At 46.8% G+C, this 20,244-nt stretch overlaps 1 protein-coding gene across 12 annotated transcripts in view; it reads right to left on the reverse strand.

Moving 5' to 3' along the window:
* The window catches only part of NGDN (neuroguidin), a 60,737-nt gene extending 54,587 nt beyond the window's left edge, over nucleotides 1–6,150 (reverse strand). For 5 of the 12 annotated variants that reach the window (XM_036884628.2, XM_057488572.1, XM_036884630.2 and 2 more), the window contains exons 1-9: nucleotides 5,976–6,147; nucleotides 5,565–5,624; nucleotides 4,861–4,932; nucleotides 2,078–2,215; nucleotides 1,749–1,833; nucleotides 1,613–1,665; nucleotides 1,243–1,363; nucleotides 982–1,150; nucleotides 62–218 (exon numbers count right to left, since the gene is read on the reverse strand). In XM_036884628.2, coding sequence (XP_036740523.2) covers nucleotides 62–218; nucleotides 982–1,150; nucleotides 1,243–1,363; nucleotides 1,613–1,665; nucleotides 1,749–1,833; nucleotides 2,078–2,215; nucleotides 4,861–4,932; nucleotides 5,565–5,624; nucleotides 5,976–5,987 — 867 coding nt within the window. In that variant the 5' untranslated portion in view covers nucleotides 5,988–6,147. The other 7 variants (XM_036884629.2, XM_057488574.1, XM_036884637.2 and 4 more) reach the window with 7 other exon arrangements.
* Nucleotides 6,151–20,244: the final 14,094 nt, after the last annotated feature.

Here is a 20,244-nt window from a genome sequence, read left to right on the forward strand (position 1 = left end):
TCAGGGTCATAAGTCCCACATACACTTGCATGAAAGCAAGGTTGCTCCCCACCACCCTCACCTCCTCAGGATGAGGGGTTCCTCCTGTCAAAGCACTGATGTCACTGAAGTGCGTGAGTGAATGAAGCTGTGAGCTCATGACATTTGCTCGTTTTCGCCGTCCTTTTTCTCGCTTACTGACACTTAAGCGCACCATCATGCTCTCCTCATAGTTAATCCTGCCAGAGAAACACAGACTATTTCCAGCATGCTCAGTCCCAAGAGACAGAAAGCTGCAGCCAAGAATCAGGGTCCAGGTATTTACTCACCCCTTGCTCAGATAGTTCTCAAGACATTTCATAGCAGGTCAGTATAGAAAGTAGAAAGGACATACTGACGCTCAAAACTGAGCTTCCTCAATGAAATGGTTCTTTGTGCTAGAACTTCTCTCTTCCTTCAAGATGAACTCACAGCCCATCCACAGGAGCATTTAAACTACTGTATCAGAAAACTCTTATATTTCAGCTCCATAAGCAGGATTCCCTGTATGAGCCCTTTCACTCAAATCTATCAGCTACAGAGACAGCGACCTGTGCCAAGTTGAGTCTGTATTCAAGTTACAATTGCTTTTCCACTTTTCTTCCCTGAACTTACCTGGCAGTCTCCATGCCATTATAAAAACTTGCCTTTATTGCCTTTTGCATAGAAGTTAAGAGCTATAACAGCGAACAGAACTTTAAAGTGCTACTAGATGGAACTGCTTATGTTCCTCTTCATAAAGGATCTGCTCAGTCTCAACGGGTAAAAAAGAAAAATACATTTCCCCCTTAGTTTCTATTCTGTACTACAAGTCCCTAATTCTTAGAATCTGTCACCCAAGTTTTCTACTCCACTTTCTATATAATGTCCGTTCTCTTGGTATCAGAGTTAATCATGTTCATCCCAAGCATATGGACAGTCTCTACAGCACAGAAAACAATTTCTAATTGCAAGGGATCAGACCTATGTTGGTCCTCTTGACTCTGGCGAGTGACATGAGGATGTCGAGCAGCCCGGATTTCCTCTGGTGCATCTGAGTACTGCTCCTTCAGTTCACGGATGACAGAGCTGCTCAGCGCTCGTCTCTTGGCCCGTTCTAGGCGCTTCTTCTCCCGCTCAGCTTCTGTTTCATCTATGTGATAAGAATCAGCAAGGGTTATCCCTCAACAGCAAAAAGAAGAGAAACACAATTCATGCAGAGGAGGCAGCAGTCACAGTTCATACCATAATGTACTGGAACCAAGCGTGGTGGAACATACTTCTTCACTGCTTTTAGAGATTTATTCCCTGAAGCCTCAGATTGGCCTTCCTCCACTTCATCTTCCTCCTCATCCTCAGAGTTCAACTATAAAAGGAACATAATGTTTGCAAACTTAGCAAGTGTTAGTCAGACAAGAGAAAAAAAAAGCGAAAGCTGTAGTGCCCTAGGGAGGCAGGACTATAAACAAAAGGGAGAAAAGAGAATCTCATACTCGATATCCTAAGGCACAAGCTGGGAGTCTAAAGGAATGAGATTCCCAGGAGATCCAGGCTCACCACAAGGCTCACACAAGTGTAGATCCTTCAGGACAGTCAGGACAACACAGCTCCTTACCTTGCTCCTCATACTGCTGGGATGAGGCTTAAAACGAAGTGGGTCATTCTCACCTGAAATAAACAACCCAAGAGATTTTACAAGATTTGGAACTTTATGATGGTCCCCGCACAACCCAATAGCTTCCCCCACTTACTGAGGCTGCCTGTCACTGCAGTCTTGACCAGTTTATCAATTTGATACTTCAGTTTTTGGTCCAACGGACGAAGCTTTTCCAAAACCTGTGACATGTAAATGGGATTACATTCCCTTCCCAACATTAAGTACGTACCAGAGTCCTGACAGTAAGTTGACAGATAAAGCACCTAAAATATACAGAAGCAGAACAAATGAAGAGAAAAATACTTTTTTCATTTGGTGTCCTCACTTAAACATGAGAACACCCATTTATATGAGAGCTATTTTGTGAGTCCTAGAATTCACGATTCAGAAACCTATAACTCTAAGATGCCAAATGCTTCAAACCGTGCGAATCTCCACCAGTCTCAAAACGGCAGTGTGTCCCTGTAGAGACCCTCCTGAGGCTTTGTCCAGGATGAGATGGCTCAGATCCATAAGGTACATGAGCAGCAGCTGGTCTTTCACTTCCAAGAGGCTGAGACCCTGAGTTGAACAAAACAGTAAGGGATGCAAATTCTGTTTTAGCCAGAAAATCAGGAGAAGAGTCTAACACACACAGGATAATTTTTGCCAAGTTCAAATTTTTCCCAATCAGTTCATATACGGTATCTGGAGTTGTCTCAAGGAAGTGGCTGTAACCTAAAATGGCCACAGAGAAAAGAGCATATGCTATGACAACAGAAGCAAAGCTTGGAGAATTAATGGAAGACACTAAAAGCAAGAAAATAAATAAAGTATTCCCCAAAAAGACAACAGCAGAGTTTCTCAACCTTGGCACTAGTAACATTTGGAGACAGGTAATTCTTTGGAGCACTGTCCAGGTCCCAGATGTTCAGCAGCATCTCTATCTATGGATGTCCCCTCGCCAGTGGTGATGATAAAAAAATGTCTCCATCCAGTGATGAATTTCAAATTAATTTAATTAAAACAATTACTGATTTTATCCCCATACAATGGAATTATATGATACAGGTAAAAACAATGATACATACTAACATGGACTTAATTCTAAACAGACTTTTCTATGGGAAAAGTATGTACAAAATGATTCCAACTGGGGGAACCGGGGGGATACAATACACACATATTATACATACAGAAGAATATCTAGAAGATAACATACAATCAACAACTGCTACCCCTGGGGACCGAGATGAGGAAAAGGAAGAAATGGAGTGCTTGCACTGTGACAGTGTTTCAGAAAATATGGAATCAAGCGTATTATTACTTTTAAGAGAAATCTCTACAAATTGTACCCTGGTGGTTGTTTCAGAATGGTGATTACAGTGGTTTTTAATTTTCTTCTCTGTTTTTATGTATCTTCTAAATTTTCTAAAATTAAAAGTGTATTATATTTATGGGCAGAAAATCAAGCAAAGGTTATTTAAGTTTTTTCTTTTACATAGAAGAAAGCGTGAGCAGACCTGTTACATTTATTAAATTAAAAAAGTTGCTGTGACTGCAAAAAAATAAACTGAAAAAGTCCACAGCCCTGGGAAGATCTATTTCAGAGAGGTTAAATACTCTGCCTAAGGTTACAGTTAGGATTCAGACTTTCAGACTCAGTCAGACTCCAAAGACTCCTAAACCTAAGTCCTGGGTTATCTTTAACCAATCTGCTAACCTTTTGAGATTAGCACTGGAGAGGTATAGGAGAATGAGTAAAGAATTTCAAGCCAGACAAATTAAGTTCTGAAATAGGTACTTGGCAGTCAATTACTAGGTAAGTTCATTTAACCTTATAACCCCAGTCTCATCTGTACTATGTACAGTATTTCCTTCCTGTACAAAAAGTAATTATGAGGCTCAACTAAGATAACACGCAAGCACTTTGGAACCTATCAAGTACCTCATCCTTGTAAAAGTCTTTGGTCCTGAAAATAAGTTAATAAGTATCTGCTCAATGAATAAATATACAGTGATACACACCCACACACATATACACATGCTGGCAGCCCATCTCAAAAAGGCTTTCAAATGGATCAAAGCATGGTACCCAGAATAAAGAAAGACAATAATTTGAGGAGTAGGTTCTTCTGACACATGTGGGCATTGTTAACTTCAAATTGGGTTACAGACATATGAGAGAAAAACAGAAGAAAGGAAAAGCAAAGATTAGAAAACTCAGGAAAAATAAAAATAGACAAGAACAAAACTGAATGGTGATTAAAGGCAAAAGAATATATTAAAAATTCTATTAGCTTTCTTTCTAAAGCACGTATCTGCTGTAAATCCCATGTTTAAAAATCCTTCACTGTTTCTTACTGACCTATACTACAGTGATTTTCATACTTTTGCTGACCTATGGAACATTTTGCTTAAATAACACCTTAGGACAAAAACTCAATATAAAAAAGGTAACACTAGAGGTTTCCAGTTAAGCAGGTATAAGGGATCTTTCCTTATCGGTCCCATACTCAATGAGCCCTGAAAAGGTTCTATAAGACCTAAATTTGAAACTACCATTATTTCAACTTTAAGAAGCACAGCAATTTTATATTTTAACATCTTTGAAATCAGGTTGCATATTTTAACCATTGGTACTTTGGTATTATGTCATAGGAAAAATCTAAGTATATAAAATAAGTAGTATGTCTCCAATTAACAGCATCTTAGATGAGATGATATACAACTATAACTTCTCAGTTGGCCTACAAGGCTCTTCATAGAGTGACTACTTTTCCACTCTTATTTTCTACCCCAAACACACACATTCAATGTACATCCAACCACACCAGATGACTTGCCTCCTTTCCCAGAACATCACCATGTGTTCAGGTCTGTGTGCCTTTGTGCATGACGTTCCTTTAGGTCTCTCTGACTCCTGCTTATTCCTTATAATCTTGGCATCTCCTGGGAGAAACCTTCCCCGACTTTCTCTGTTCCTCCCACAAATATTTAATCTCTCTCTTCAGCTTGTACAGCACTCATCATGGCTCTGCAATGTGACTGCTCCTAATTATGACATTGCTTTAAGCTGTCTTCACTAGACCTCAGCACAGAAACTGGACCTTATTCACCTTTGAAGCTCCAGCACTTAGGATATAGAAGGCACCTGATGTATCTATGATGAAAGAGCTGTTGAGAACACTGAGTCAGGGGATGCTTACTCTTCAAGTATGTCTTACCTTCTCTGTAGGATAAGCTCTAGCTTGAACTTTTTTTGTCAGAGCTTGCACTTGTGCAGTTACAGCCATCACCTGAAATTAGTCCAAATAAAACAACTAACTAGAATACATCAAGTCATTGCTGTGGGCTGTGCAGGGAAAAAGCTAAACAATGCCACCTAAAAAAATCATCTGCAACACTGCTCAAAACACAGTACTCTCTCCTTTTCAGTTCTTGCAAAGTATAGGAGAGATGGGTTCTGATACTTCTTCAAAAGGTAGAAAAACTTCCCACCTCTTCTTAAAGCTAAAGAAACCATCTTACCAAACCTTGTGAAGGGAAAAGAACTGGAACGGTGGTGATGGGGGAACTGTACCTTTATCTATATATGGGCTGAATTTCCAATTCATAGAACTGCATAAATGTCTATTAGCTGGGCCCCAAATGGTAAATCATACAATCTTTCCCAGCATAGGTTTCCTTAGCTGTAAGATTCAAATAAATTGATTCAGACGACTTCTTTTTGGAGTTTTTTGTGTTGCTCTGGACGCAGAAATCAATTACTTTGAATTCTACCCTGAAAAAGTTTTCATTAAGTCATTTTGCTCTTATGGTATTTGGTACCAATCAAATATGTTCCCCCAAATTACCAACGTTTGGAGGTGAAGCACACAGTCAGAACCAATCCATGACTAATCTATTGTCAAGGGGTGACACTGCTCACCTGTTCCTGTAGGTTTTTCAGAAGTGTTACGGCACTTGTCAGGTCTGACTCCAGCACCTCCTATAGGAGGGAAAGGAATAAAGAAAAGCCAGTCTTTCCTCAGGATTATGAGAAGAGACGTCCCAGGCAGAAAACCCTCCTCTCTCCTTCACACACCCCAGATTTCCAGCCTTCCCAGTCCAGTGCACGTGCAGCCTCGTCTCACAGCCGGCCAGCCCTCCGGATTACATGCGGAACCTAACTGCAGCCCCGTCTCCTTCCTGCCGCTTTTGCCCCGCTGTGCCAGGGAGGTTGTGTCCCTGAAGCTACTCATCACCACCCTTCCTTCGCGCCAGTAATCTGCCTCGAGCCGCAAAAAGAAAAGGAAACTGCCACATTAGCAATTAGAAGAAGACGACGCGCGACACTCACCAGCGCCGCCATCTTCACAAAGCCCGCCCTTTCCGGGGCTGTTCTTTCCGAGAACCAATGTAGTCCAGAGACACTTGAGACCCTACCGCCGCCTGCAAACCTAAGACACGAGGAGTAGGGGCTCCCTCACTTCCGGCCCAACAGGATGTCCTAGAGGAGGGGCCGGGTCCCGCCAATGGAGTAGAAGAATTGGCTAAATCCGACAGATTTAGAAGATTAATGACGTAAAGATGCTCTTGGAAGGAAGCACGTGACTAGTGGATTGCGTAGAATGATTGAAACTAAACGAATAAAAACTAGCCAAATTATTGATTGACACTTAGAGAGGCCCAATGGAAAAAGGAGTGGACAGCGCGAACTGAACGCGTACTGACTCGTGGACGCCGCAGTAGCCCGAATGGTTCCCACAGTGCTTGCCTGGCGTGGCTGGAACCGGCCGCTAGGTGACGGGCCTCGGCTTCAAGGCGAAGCCGCCGTTGCCGGCTCCTACTCCTGCGCGGAGCACGGCCGCGCGAGATGCGTCACCGATCCCACGGCCCTTGGATCAATTATGTGACAGTACTCCTGTGTGGCCGTGGAGAAGTCACTAGGTCTCGGAGCTTTTTTTCATCTGTAAACGAGAGGCCCAGAGAAGCCCAGGGCCAACGTGCAGAAACGGACAACCGATCCTAGCCCTCATTGTACGCACCCACCCGGGTGCGTTGCCGAAAGACCCTCAAATGTCGTCCCAGAACTCCTAGGTCTCCCACCTGGGGGACACGAAAGGGAGTACGTTGTGCAAATGAGAAAGCCAGTTCAGATTTAGTAACTTGCCCCCAGTCACAGAGGTCTACGGCAGAACTTGTTTCAAATGCCACCTGTGCATATTTCCTTATGCCCTGCCTCACCTTTCCTCTGTAAAGTATGTTGGCTTCACTCCTGCTTCAGGTTGGTAAGGTTGCATGGGTATCAACTGTTTGTTCCCTTATGAACATCATCTGCCTTAGGAAGTAAGCACTGCAGGGGCAAGTGGTCTTGAATTTTTCCCACAAATACAAGCCAATTTAGTACTAGAAATCAGATCTCCTGACTTGCAGCTGTCTTCTGGAATTAAGGAAGGTATAACCCCTGTATGTCGGCAACCAGGGTGGAAATTAATGGTTTCTAAATCTTTTGCTGAGCTCAGGAAGTAGAAAGCAGGGGGTGCCCAGTCCCCATCCCTCTTTAACATTGGTTTGCTGCTTCCGGTTGTGAAGGATTAGATGGGACAATCTGTGGCCAGCTTATAAAGTGTCTAGATGCCAGCTAGAGGAGCCCAGGCTTTGTCTCAGAGACAGGTGGAGCCCTGGAAGTATCTATGAATGACAGATACGTATGCAGTGGTACTTTAGAAAACTTGAGTTTGCCAGCCACTGGTGGAATGAACAGCTGGAAGACTAGTGAAGGTGTTATTGCAATTATGCAGACGTGCAAAGGAGCCTTACCTAGCAATTTTAAAGAGAGAATGGAAAAGAAGGGAGGAAGCAGGATATTTTGAAGATGGAATCTACAGAGTAATAGATATGTTGTTGGGTGCCTTTCTCCCAAATCCTTTTCCCTTTTTTATATCCAATCTCCAGCTTCTCTTCACAGTTCTCTTCATTCCCTACATGTGACTGCAAATCTAAAATCCCCTGTACAAATGAATCAAAAACTAAATTTCAGGTTTCCCAAGAATGACTAGTTATACAACCTATTCTGTAAAATCAGATTGTATTTCTTCCCTTTCTTAAAACACATTAATGGCTGCTCTGTGTCTGTAAGTTAAAGTCCAAACCCCCTTAGTTTGGTTCATATGGCCCCTCATGACCAGCTCTCACATGCCTCCCAGGCTCTTCTCTTGCTGTATTTCTCCTACTCCCACACTTTGGCCACAGTGAATTCATCTCAATTCCTCTCAGGCCTTACATGCAGGTCTCTTTGATGAGCTGCTTCTTTTCATGACTTACTCCAGCTCATCTTTCAATTCTTGTCTTATAAGTCCTTTCCAACAACAAATGTTGGCAAGGATGTGGAGAAAGGGGAACCCTCCTACACTGCTGGTGGGAATGTAAAATAGTTCAACCATTGTGGAAAGCAGTATGGAGGTTCCTCAAAAAACTAAAAATAGAAATACCATTTGACCCAGGAATTCTACTCCTAGGAATTTACCTTAAGAATGCAGCAGCCCAGTTTGAAAAAGACATATGCACCCCTATCTTTATCGCAGCACTATTTACAATAGCCAAGTAATGGAAACAACCTAAGTGTCCATCAGTAGATGAATGGATAAAGAAGATGTGGTACATATACACAATGGAATATTATTCAGCCATAAGAAGAAAACAAATCCTACCATTTGCAACAGCATGGATGGAACTAGAGGGTATTATGCTCAGTGAAATAAGCCAGGCAGAGAAAGACAAGTATCAAATGATTTCACTCATCTGTGAAGTATAAGAACAAAGAAAAACTGAAGGAACAAAATAGCAGCAGACTCACAGAACCCAGGAATGGACTAACAGTTACCAAAGGGAAAGGGACTGGGGAGGATGGGTAGGAAGGGAGGGATAAGAGGGGAAAAGGGGCATTACGATTAGCATGCATAATGTAGTGGTGGGGGGACATGGGGAAGGCAGTATAACACAGAGAAGACAAGTAGTGATTCTATAGCATCTTACTATGCTGATGGACCATGACTGTAATGGGGTATGTGGTGAGGACTTGATAATGGGGGGAGTCTAGTAACCATAATGTTGTTCACGTAATTGTACGTTAATGATAGCAAAATAAAGAAGTGCCATTAAAGCAAAATGTTACACCATGTATAATCCAGATTCAATTCTCTTAATAGAGTATTTTAACATTTTATTATAATATAAAACTGTAGTCCCAAATACTTACTTATGAACCCCGACTAAATTCCCATTAGCATACTTATAAGCCATGAAGACTTTGTTCCCACTGAGAGTTAACTCAAATCCTTGAATCAAACGGTTTTGTAAAAAAACCTACTATCTAAGGGAGATGTCACAAGTTCAGATTCTTATTCTTTTTGCTCCAGTAAAAATTTAATGTTAATTGTGATGAAGATAATCTTTTGTGTGAGGAAGGAAATACATATATACTGAAAATATGTTTCTGTATATATTTATATATATCTTATAAATGTTGTCTCTTTATTGTTTCAAATATTTACCTACTATTTCCCTCTTTCCTCTATTGTCAATCAATATGGCATTTGCCAGTAACAATAAAACATCATACATTTTTTAAAACTAAAAAAAATAATAAAAGTCCTTTTCTCCAGAGAGCCTTCCCTGATCCCCTGTCCAGATAGGTGTCCTTTTTTATGTTCCATGACTTCTTCCATCATAGCACCTGGTACCTCTTCTCTATTTGACTTAAAAACCTACACCCTTAGCTATTAAGATATGCTGTCCCCTTCCTTCAGCAGGAAACAGGGCCCCCAGCTTCCAGTCTGAGGCTCAAGGGGAAAATCTAATCCCTATGAAGTAGATGGGAGCCAGAAAAACTAAGAGGGTTACCAAAACAGGGCCTCTGGCAGAGGGAACAAGCCCAGGGCTCAGATACCAGACGAGGGCACAGGGTGGGGCCCAAGTCTTAGGAACAAGACGGAAGCTGAATTTCTAGAACTATGGCACAGCAGCAAGGATGACCTGATGCTGAGACTCCCAAGTGTGAGCAAGAGCTTGCTCTATCCCTCCCACTGGGGCCTGAAATGGGGCCAGACCAGGGCCAGGACTGACGTCCCGGGTGTGACAGGCATAGGAGAGGAGAAAGAGGGTGTGGGGCTTAGAGCCAAGCCTCCCTTTGTACCCTCATCCTCAGGAGCACTAGCCCTGTCCAGAGAGGCTAGGCCTTCCTAAGGCTCACCCATGTCTTTGGGGGCTGTACATTCCCTTCCCTGCACCCTCCATTTCCATTTCCATTCTCTTGATTTCAAGCCTTCTTCCCACATTGGTCCTCCACATGCCTGCTCCTTGTTTGACAGGCTGACAGGAGAGGTCCATATGTCAGGCCCTCAGCCTATTGACCTTGCTCTGTCAAGATCCACAATTGTCTTGCCTTTTCTTTCCTTTTTTCTGCCCCTTGACTGGAGAGGGCTCATTCCCTTTGATTGAACAGGGCATAGGGTGGGCCTATAGGAAGTGGCAGAAACCAGAGGTGCTAGTATTGACTCAGTCTAGGGTCTACAGTAGGTGTGGGGGGCTCAGGGGAGCAGCACAGAGCAAGATGAGAGCAGGGAATGGTATGTCACATGCTTCTGGGCTTATGCTTTTGCATTGGGAGTCCAGCCATCCCTGCTGCACCAGCTGTCAGCACAAGGGCTGCATTAGGATCATCAACTATATTTGGATCTTGGTCAGAACTTTTGATTGACTTTGGCTAAAGGCCACTTAAGGACCTTCACAGCAAAGAACAGGTACAAATCTAACCTAAAGGATATGTTACAAAGCTCAAAACGGAAATGCAAGTAAATTTCTAAACATGAAAAATGTGACATTGCAGAATTGGCCTTGCAAAAGAAATGATCAGATATCATTATATCAATGTTACTGTTGTGAAAAAAAGTCGTTTTCCCAAACACCCATACAGTAGCCTTTACTATATTAGGATAATTCCCCATGTCCCAAGAGCCTATCATGTGCCTACTGTCACTTCTGCCCCCAGGCAGAGTTTCTTCTCTCTGCCCAAGAGGAGGATGTCCAGGGGCAAGAAAGAGCTGAGGCAGAAAGGGGATATTTGTCAGCATCCTCTTATAGGAAGCTATCCTTCCTTAACCTCTTTGGTTCATTTTAAAATTCATTTTTGAAAACTCATTACTGTTGAGCCTCTGGAGACGCTGGTGATCATCCAAATGCAAGTTTCTAGACAATGGATCCCTGGACTAATCTGTGACTTGAGAAGTCTCCAATAACTACAAACATTTCATTTTTATATATCCCAGAAAAACAATCCCAGTGTGTATTTTATACATATACTTAGAGAGGTCGGGATGGATACACTTCCAGTCAATTACTGTGGTTACCTTTGTAGAATGGGACTGTAATAGTGGAAGGGGCTTCACTTTTCCTTTTAGAAGATTTGTTTGAATTTTTAAAGTAATGAGCATTGCTTTTGCAGTCAAATGCTCTACCCCATGAGCATTACTTTTGTAATTTGGCATGAAGGAAAGGAGGAGGAAGGGAGGAAGGAAGGAGAATAAGATTTGAGAGACAGAAAAGAAAAAAACAGACAAAAAAAAGAAGAAGGAAGGAAGGAAGGAAGGAAAGAAGGAAGGAAGTAAAGGAAAGTGGAACAAAGGAAGGAAGGAAGGAAGGAAAAAGAAGGAAAGGAGGAAAGGAGGGAGGGAGGAAGAAAGAAAAAGAAAGAGAAAAAGGGAGGAGCTCCTTCCACTCTCACCTTGAATAAGGTCCAGGGAATCTCATATATGTCCTTCATCCTGCAGGAGCAATCGGAGCCTTTATAGGAACAGAGAACAGCAGCTGCTCACCCCTCTTTGGTACCTTATTCATCATGTATGTGTTTTATTTAGAGTTGTCAGAGTTGAAAGTTAAACATATATATAACTTTTGGCCATTTAAAATATCAAAATATTGAACCGTATTCGGGAAGACTAAAGCCAAAAGGGAAGGCAGGGGAAAACATACAAAGAACATACTGGGCAAGAGAGAAACAGCAGCTTCAAGAAAATAGCAGAAAATACCAGTCTGCTTATAGAACCCTGGAGGTGCTACTCCTTGTTTAAGTCATGACAACTTTGTTCCCCAGAGGCTGGGCCAGAAGGGTCAGTATGGAAGCCTTTGTCTCTCTTACTTCCCCCAGGACACCCACGGCATTGGCCAGTGGCTGTGGATGTGGTTGCTCAAGACCCAACTCTTTCAGGGCTCCCCTTCAGCTTACCTTCTGCAGAAACGTTGCCTATCTGCCTTCTTCCCTCATTGCTCTGCCTTCAGTGACAGGACTTCTGCATTCCTGTATTTATGGTCTTAGTTTTTTGGTGTTTTGCATGTTAACTGTTGTCACTCAGGACATGTGATCATGTTGGCTATGTGTTCATTGATCTGAAAACTCTTTGAGAACAAAGAGCCTCTGATCTGCCTCTTTATCCTTCTTGGTATCCAGGTGCTGCCTTGTCCACAGAGTGTGTGCCGTGACCTTCCCATCTCCTTCCCACCACCTCTCCACACTCTTCTGCAGGGACATTGCCAGGAGCCAGAAGGACCATGGTTAGCAGATAACCATGCAGGCACGTCTGTCTAATTCTAGCCAAGGGCATGGGGGAAAGGACAGAGCCCGGGGACCTGTGGCCTCTTCTCTGAGAGAACGTAGGGCTAATAATAGGAGGGGAGATTAGGGAGGGATTTAAATTGCATTGTTATCTCACAGGAATGGCACTTGCTGGAGAGCCTTTTCCCCAGCTTTTCCAAGAGCAGCACCACCCCCTCCTCTGCCCTGTCTCCACTGTCTCCTATACCACTGTTTCCTCTTCTCTTCCCAGTTACTCTTCTCTGTTAATCCCTATCCATTCCGTCCCTCTCCTCCAGTACCCCCCATCGTAATTCCTCATCTCCTTTCTTCCCAGGGTCCTGCCTCCTGCACCTGCTTAGCCTGCTTCTCTCTGCCCTGACTGGCTTCCTTGCACACCCAGCACCAGTCTCCCGACCTAGCCATCTTCCCCATGTCTGTCTCCCTCCTGGCCCCACTGCCTCACCTCCTTTCCTCCCAAGTTCCTCACTGCCTTCAGCTTCAGGCACCAGATTTGTTTTCCAGGTTGGTGGCCTTTTCCCCCCTTTCCTAACACATTTAGACCAGTTTCTTGTCCACTCCTCCCTCTTTCCCATTGCTATACCCTCCCTCAAAGCCGAGCTGGGCAAGGACTGGTAACAAAGGTGGAGGTGGGCTGACAATCTCCACTCCCCTAACAATGAAAAATCATCACTGCTGGATAACAGGCATAGGGGCCCCTCTGAGAACAAGGTTCAGGACATGCAAGCCATTGGAGACTCCTCCCTGAGCCCAGCCACAGCTATTTTTAGGAACTGAGCACCACAAAAGGGCCTTTTGCTTTGTTTCACACCACCCCCATGGAGCTGCTCTTGGCAGCCAAGGCTGTAATCTCAGTGATAAGGGGCCCAGGCACGGAGGCCCGAGCTGAAACCTGTGACCCCTGCCCTGACTTCTCAGAGCCATGAGTCTTTGCCCTTGGGGCAAGGTCACCTCCCCCCATGACACACAGGCACATAGCTACAAGCTCTGCCACTCTTTCTGCAGTCTTGACATATTCACTCCACAGCTGAACCTCGCTTGGCCAGCCCCACTCCTCCTACTGCTCTGGACCACCTGGCCTGCCCCTCTCGCCAGCTCCTCAAGGACCCTCCCTGGCTCTTCCCTGTCCCCAACAAACCATCCACCTCACTAGCTCCCTTTCTTCCCACTTCTGCTCAGAATGATTCAGACTGATTTTATCTAGTAAACCCAAAGCCCTTTGATAAAGGCCCTTCTTTCCTTGCTACAGGTGGGGAAGCTAAGTCCCAGCTCTGGTCCCTTCAGGTGTCAGGCCCTTGGAAGAAAGCTGCAGCCAGTTCCCCTGGCTCTTCTGTTTTAGATCAGGCCCACCTTCCCCCATGACTGTAAGGGCCTGCATAATGTGTGTATCTCTTTATGTTCTTAATCAGTTTCTAATATTTTTGTAGAATCGGGGACATGGACAGCAAAGGACTGAATTTAAAGTCCTGCTCTAAACTGTGGACTTGCACCCCTGGCAGCAGGAATGCCACGTGGCACTGCAGCCCAGGAGCACCAGACAACGGTCAGCCTCTACCTTCTGCCCTCTGGGGACACCAGCAAGAGCCCTGCTCTGAGACACTAGCAGTAATGCCGCAGCCAGTTAACGGCTTGTGACAGGTGGAGGCCCCTGCACTATCACAGCAGAAACACCATCTTTCCAAGAAAAGTAACAAGACTGAGGCATAAGCAAGGAGAAGAAGCTGAGTCATGGCTTCCAGATCACCCTCTAGGGGTCTTCCCTGCCCTCCAGCCCTACTTTGTCCTGTACAGTGGAATGCAGGAGGCCAAGGCCTTTCTCAGGCCAGTCAGTAGGGCCAAGGGATGAGAACAGGGCTTCCCTGTGCTCTGCTCCAAGCTCCCTGCATGTGTCTGGAGGTGAGGGAGCCAGCTGAGTCTCCTGTTTGCGAACCCACCTTAATAGAGGAAGCGACCTCAACTCTCCAACTATTCCCAAACTACCCCTCAGCCTTCAAGAAAAAGATGGGAATAAGAAAATAACCAAAAAAATGTCAAAGGGATTGGGGGACAAAACAAGGGCAACTTTTGTCATGCACTCTTCACAAGTTCAGGATTGCCAACCTTAAAATCTAAACACACCATGTTAAGTTGGCCCTCTTTCCCTTCTAGCCACTGTCTCATGTCTCACTTCACTGCCAGACTCCTCAAATGCATGGTTCACACCCACTGCCTCCACTTCCTGTCCACTCAGCCTTTTCTCAGTAACCTCACTGCAGCTTGGCTCTGCCCAGATCTACAGAAGGAGCTTGCTCCAAGATCACTCAAGTTCCTCTCTCCCTGACACTCAGCTTTCCCTTGGCATCTGACACTATGGCCACCTGCTCCTCTTGGAACACTTCTGGCTTCTAGGAAACTGCTCTTTCCTTGTGCTCCTTGGCTCTTGTCACTTTCTCCCTTCTCTGTGGGCTTCTCTTCCTTCTCCCATCATTGTCCTGTTGGTATCTCCTGGGACTTTTCCTCTTCTCTCCAACCTCATGGCTTCCTCCACTGTCCCCCAAGGCAAGCGGTCTCCTTCACCAGCCCTGCCCACCAGTCCCATAATCCTCCCTTCCAACAGGGATGCACAACAACTTCTGTCAGATGCCCCACTCTTACCTCCAACTCCCCTAAACCAAACACTTGGAGTCTGCTCCTGCCCACCTAAGCCCTTCCCATATGCCACTCCCACCATCCTTGCCAGCAGCACACAGTCATGAGACTCCCTCCTTTCCTGTGTCCAGTCTGTCAGCAAAGCATTTTATTTCTTCCTTCGAATTCCTTCTAGCCTTGCCCTTTCCTCTTCAGGCCTGCCCCAGTCTCCTCCTGACCTTGATTGCTATGCTATTCTCCTTTTGAGCCTCCCTTCCTCCAGCCTCTTCTCCCTCAAAGTGCCCAATAATACCCTTGCTAGGCCCCTCAAACTCTGCTCTCATGATGTCACTATGACCGTCATTGATCCAGAGCTGTAGTTGTTCTTCAATGCTTCCAGGATGTTGTCCATTTTGCTGGTCTGGGAAACATGGCAGGGTCAGTAGAAAGCATGTGGGTGCAAGACAGACCTCGATTTGAATCCCAGAGCCACACTTGCTGCATGATGTTCAGCAAATATCTTAGCCTCTCTGAACCCTGTTGCTCAACCATAAAAAGCAATTTAATTGGCAGGCAAATGTGAGATAACATATATAAAACGTGGTGCATGGTGCCTGGCACAAGTAGGCACTCCACACACAGTCACTTCCCCTCTTCTTCAATATGGCCCCACCTGAAATCCACATGCCCCCATAGTCCAGCCAGGCATATGCCCTCTGAGTCCTTACTACCTCACCATACTGTTCCCCTGCCATACCTTCGGTCACCACCTAGACCACATCCCCATTCCCAGTGTTTCTCAAAGCCTTACCTCCCTTCAAGCCCCAGTTTCAGGTTCCCACCTGGAAACCTTTGACTATCCCACTTCACACTGAATAAGAGTTTCTCTGCCCTGGGTTGTTCCAGATCACGACCACACTGTGCAGCTCTGACCATCCTCCTTTGGTTTCCAGTGTGTTACCAGTGGCTTCCCGAGCCGAGGGGAATGCCTGTGAGTCAGAGGCCATGTAATCCTCCTGTGACCCCCACAGAGCTGGGCATACAGCAGGCTCAGTAAGGTATCTGATTAAGTGACTGACTGGGACCCAGCTAGTGGGGTGGAAGGAAGGATGAGATAGGCTGGAAGCTGGGAGGGAGGCATTCCTGGCAAGTTCATCAAACACCAATGCTCTGTCTTGAGACTGGCTGCAGAAGTCAGCTCAGACCTTGCTATGGGCATTTGGGCAGAGCTATATGTGAACACACACAGTGTATGTGTGTATAGGCATGTGTGCGTGTGTGCGCTCACCTGCATTTTTGATGGGCAGCAGTAGAGGTGGGGAGACAGGTAGTGGTCCCAGGGAGTCCTGTGGAAGGAAGTGGGGCCCCTGACAGAAGGAATGAAGTACAGAATTCCTTCTCCCCTTGGGAAGGGAGTAGCTGATCATTCACCACTTGGCTGCTCACTGAGCAAGTCATTCCTAGTGAATTCCATGGTCTCTCCAGATCCTGGGCTGATCCAGCAGGATATGCTGAGGGCTGCCTGTGACAGAGCAGAGGTCCTCAGGGGGAGGTGCAGGGCCTATGCTGGATCCCTAGATGGGGCCCAACATAGAGAAAGCAGTGTGCAGGGCTCTAGGTCTGAGAACCAAAGTGTACAGCAGGCAACCCCAGGATGCTGGTTTTCAGTTTGCCCAATTATTTTGCATCACAATACCCTGGCCATTCTCCTTCCAGAGGTTTCTAGCCCTCTATGTCCTAAGTCTGGCTCTAGTCCAGAGGTGAATAGGACTGTTGAAGGAAACTGGGTCAGCCTCATCTCTGAGGGCATCAGTTTAATCTGTGTCTCTCTCCACAACCCAAACCCCAGACCCTAGGGCCATCCTAGTGCCACCAGAAAGCTCTTTAGAGAAAGTACCACCAGGATCCCTAAGATCTTTAGCCAGGACACATACAAAAACCTAGCTGATAGTTGTCCCCAGTGGCCAAGTAGGCCCTCCCTTGGGGCCTCTGCTCCTATTAGACGTTCTTGGCCAGTGTTACCACCTCGCTTGGTTAACTCCTGGTTGGCCTCAGTTCTGCACATTGGCCTGTCAGGAGGGTGAGCCCATGGGTGCCTCTCCAACCTCAGGGCTGGCCTGGAGCTGGACTAAGCCTAGGACAGCACGAGGACTTGGCCTCTCAGTCAGGCTGTTCCAGGGGCAGCCATAATCTGGGCAGAGCAGAGGGGCTGGATCTCTGATCTACCCTCACCTGGACTGTCCCTTGCACCAAACTGACCTAGTGGGGCTGAGGGAGATATGCAGCAAAGAACCCATGGCAGCCAGCCTTCCCACCTGTGGCTGGACCTGTGCTCCTGACAATAAAAGCTGCCACTACAGGTGGCAATAAAAGGGCCCACTATGTGTCTGGGGCTGTGTTGGGCCTTTTACCTGTGCAAACTCTAATGGTCTTAATTAGCCTAAAAGGTAAATGTGACTATCTCCATATGATGACAAAAACTGACTCTGAGTGTTTTCCTGACAGGCATCAATCACACAGCTGGAAAATGGAAAAGCTGAGTTCCAAAGTGGGTCTTTGTGAATAACCCCAATGCTCACCAGGCTGCCCCTTGCATGCAGAGGCCTCCAGCCCTGGATCCAGACTGGTTGCACTCCCAAAGCCTCCCTTTGCAGAGTCGTGCCCCTCCAAACACTTCCTGAAGGCAAGATCTACCTTCCCAAACACCCCGAACTAAACTGTCCCAGCCCCAGCCCCTACTGCCTCCCCACTCCTCTTGTCAGCTGTCCACTGTCTATCCGAAAGCAGACACTCGGGAGTAGTGAGTGCGGGCAGGGTGTTGAGGGGTACAAAAGATTCTGGAGTCAGCAGGAAGACAAAAGAATGACAAGAAGGAGCAGCTGTTTGTAAAGGGAAACCTGAGACAAGCACAAAGCTCAGGCCCTAATCCCATGCTTGAGTGGAGCCAGGGTAGGGGTCCCCCCAAGGGCAGGGATTCTGGGTGCAGGAGGATAGGAGTGCTTGGCCCCACTCCAAGGCGGGTCCCTTTTCCCATGTGCACAAAATAAGGACTCGTTCCTCTTCTTGGGCCCCAAACCCTGCCTCCTTTTGCCCTCCTTCAGCTTCCCTTTGGGTTTGAGGGCTCCTCTCTGATTTCTCTTTTTCCACTCTGAAGCGTCCTCTAACTTACCCCCTCATGCCCCCTCCTTCCTCCATTACTGGTAGTAATTTTAGCAACTTTCCCTCTAGACTCCTGCTGGCATGTTCACAGCAGAAGGCCCCTGTTTGGGCCTGACACTTGATCAGGGTGCTGACAGAGCCCAGACAAACCAGGCACAACGCTCCAGAGGGAGGAGAGGGCAGCAGAGGTAGATCACCTTCCTTCCACTCCAGCCCTTATTTGGTCTACGTTGGGGAAGCTGCCCTCCCTCCAGCCCCTCTTTATTTATAGCATTTTGCTCTGCTCTCCCTGGTCTGCTCTCACTCTGTAGTACAATCTGTGCTGAACCCACCCACTCCTGCACAGTGGGGCCCTGGGCCCCTCATCCCCCCACCAGAAGTGTGCATGTGTACAAAGCCACTGGCTATAAGCTCAGGCCTGGCTTTCACTTCTACAAACAGTTGAAGAGAGCTGGCCAGACGACGGGTCTCTCTTTTGGTCTCTCTTAGATCCCTATTGACTAGAACAATGCCTGGCACATAGTAGGCACTCAATAAATACTTGTTGAATGAAGGTATCCACAAAGTTGCTGCTCAGTCTTCAGACAGGAGTGAGTAGAAGGGAGGGAATCATTATGGGGCCAAGAGCAGGTTCTGGAGGGCTGGGAACGAGTGGGGATCTTTAAGGACATGAGACCCTCCAATCTGTCTTCACATTGGGGAGACAGGAGGCAGAGTCCAAAGGCAGGCAGGAGAGTTCTTTTCTGCCAGGGGTGTGGAGGACAGCAATACTGAACACCAACAGGTGAGGGGCCCCCAAACCCAGAAGAAGGAAACAAAGGGTAGATGATTTACTAAATGTAGAGAAGTCCTCCCCAGCGCACAGCCTCGGAGACTGGCCCCCGGAAAATGAAGACCCTGGCTTTGAAGTGGCTCAGCTCCATCCCAGCATCCTTTGTGCATCTCAATTACTTGAGCCCTGGCAAATCAGGGAGGGGTTTGAATTTGGAAAGCTGGAAGGAGTGGATGAAGAGAGATTTTGCTCTTTATTGCCAAAACCTGAGGTCCCTACCACTGGGCCTAATTCCTCAGCACCTGGCAGGGCCTGGTCTGATCTCCCAGTGTTTGTTTGCCAGGTGTGTTAGCAGCTGTGCACCTCGGCACTGCCACTGCAGAGCTGCTGGTGCCCGCAGTTTCATAGTCTAACCCCACTTGCTTGTGCCCTCCCCCAACAGCTGTTCCATGCCCTCCAACTGGCCTTGATTACCAACAGCCCCACTGAGGCCCCCAGCTACAGTCGCCTTTCCCTGCTGTGCCCAACCACCTTCAAAATGTACCCGCTCTGTCCCCCATCCCCCAGGCCTGTCGCTCTCCCTCCAAACTGAAGGCTAATCAGATGGATTAATCCGCATGCGCTGAAGATCCGCAGTAGGGAAGGGGGGCGGTTTCAAACCAAACCACTCAGTGGTTGCCTAGACACGGAAGAGCGGAAGAGCAGGTGAAGCTTGAGCGCCCTGTGGCTGGAAAGCTTGGCCTCCACTAGCAAGTGCTCAGCGGAGCCCCAGCCCCCTTTCATCCCCACCTCTGTGGCTGCTCCTAAGGCCTGCAGGAGAGGGGGGAGCTTTTTCCTGTCCCTCTGCCCCACTTGCCAGAACACCAGTCTTACCAGGTCTGGACAGAGACTGCCCCCCAGAACAGGAGGGTGGGTGGGCCAGACAACAGCTGTCTTGGTTAAGGTTCTCCTTCTAGCTCCCAGCAGCTGTGTTATCTATGGCTCCAAAAGTGTGTGGCTGGGCTGGAGCATTTAGAACCTGCGGGCAGAGCTAGGAAAACGAGTCAGGCAAAGGGCTGCAAACTATGAGCAGCGGGCAGATGGGGCCTGTCCTCTGCACATAGTGGGTTCTTGCTTTGGTGGACCGCCAGCGCTCCCTCCCAGGCCTCCCTCCACAGGCTGGGCTCCATTCCCCATCCGCTGAGCTTCCCCTCCTGAATCATGCTGCCCTGACTAGCTGCATGACCTTAAAGAAGACACTTACCCTCCCCATAAAATGAAGAACTTGGACCTATTACTAACAGCCTGCCTGGCTCTGCAGCTCAGTGACTTCACCATGATGCCAGGCTGCTCCAGGGAAATCAGTGCCTGAGCCAGAGTGCCCATCTGTAAGCCCCCTGGTCGTTGTTCTTGCCACCTGGCTGGGAAACCTCCTTCCAGGCGCCCCCATCCTGCCCCCAC

This window comes from Manis pentadactyla, chromosome 11 (assembly GCF_030020395.1).
Source record: "Manis pentadactyla isolate mManPen7 chromosome 11, mManPen7.hap1, whole genome shotgun sequence".
In the NCBI taxonomy this organism is placed as follows: Eukaryota; Metazoa; Chordata; class Mammalia; order Pholidota; family Manidae; genus Manis; species Manis pentadactyla.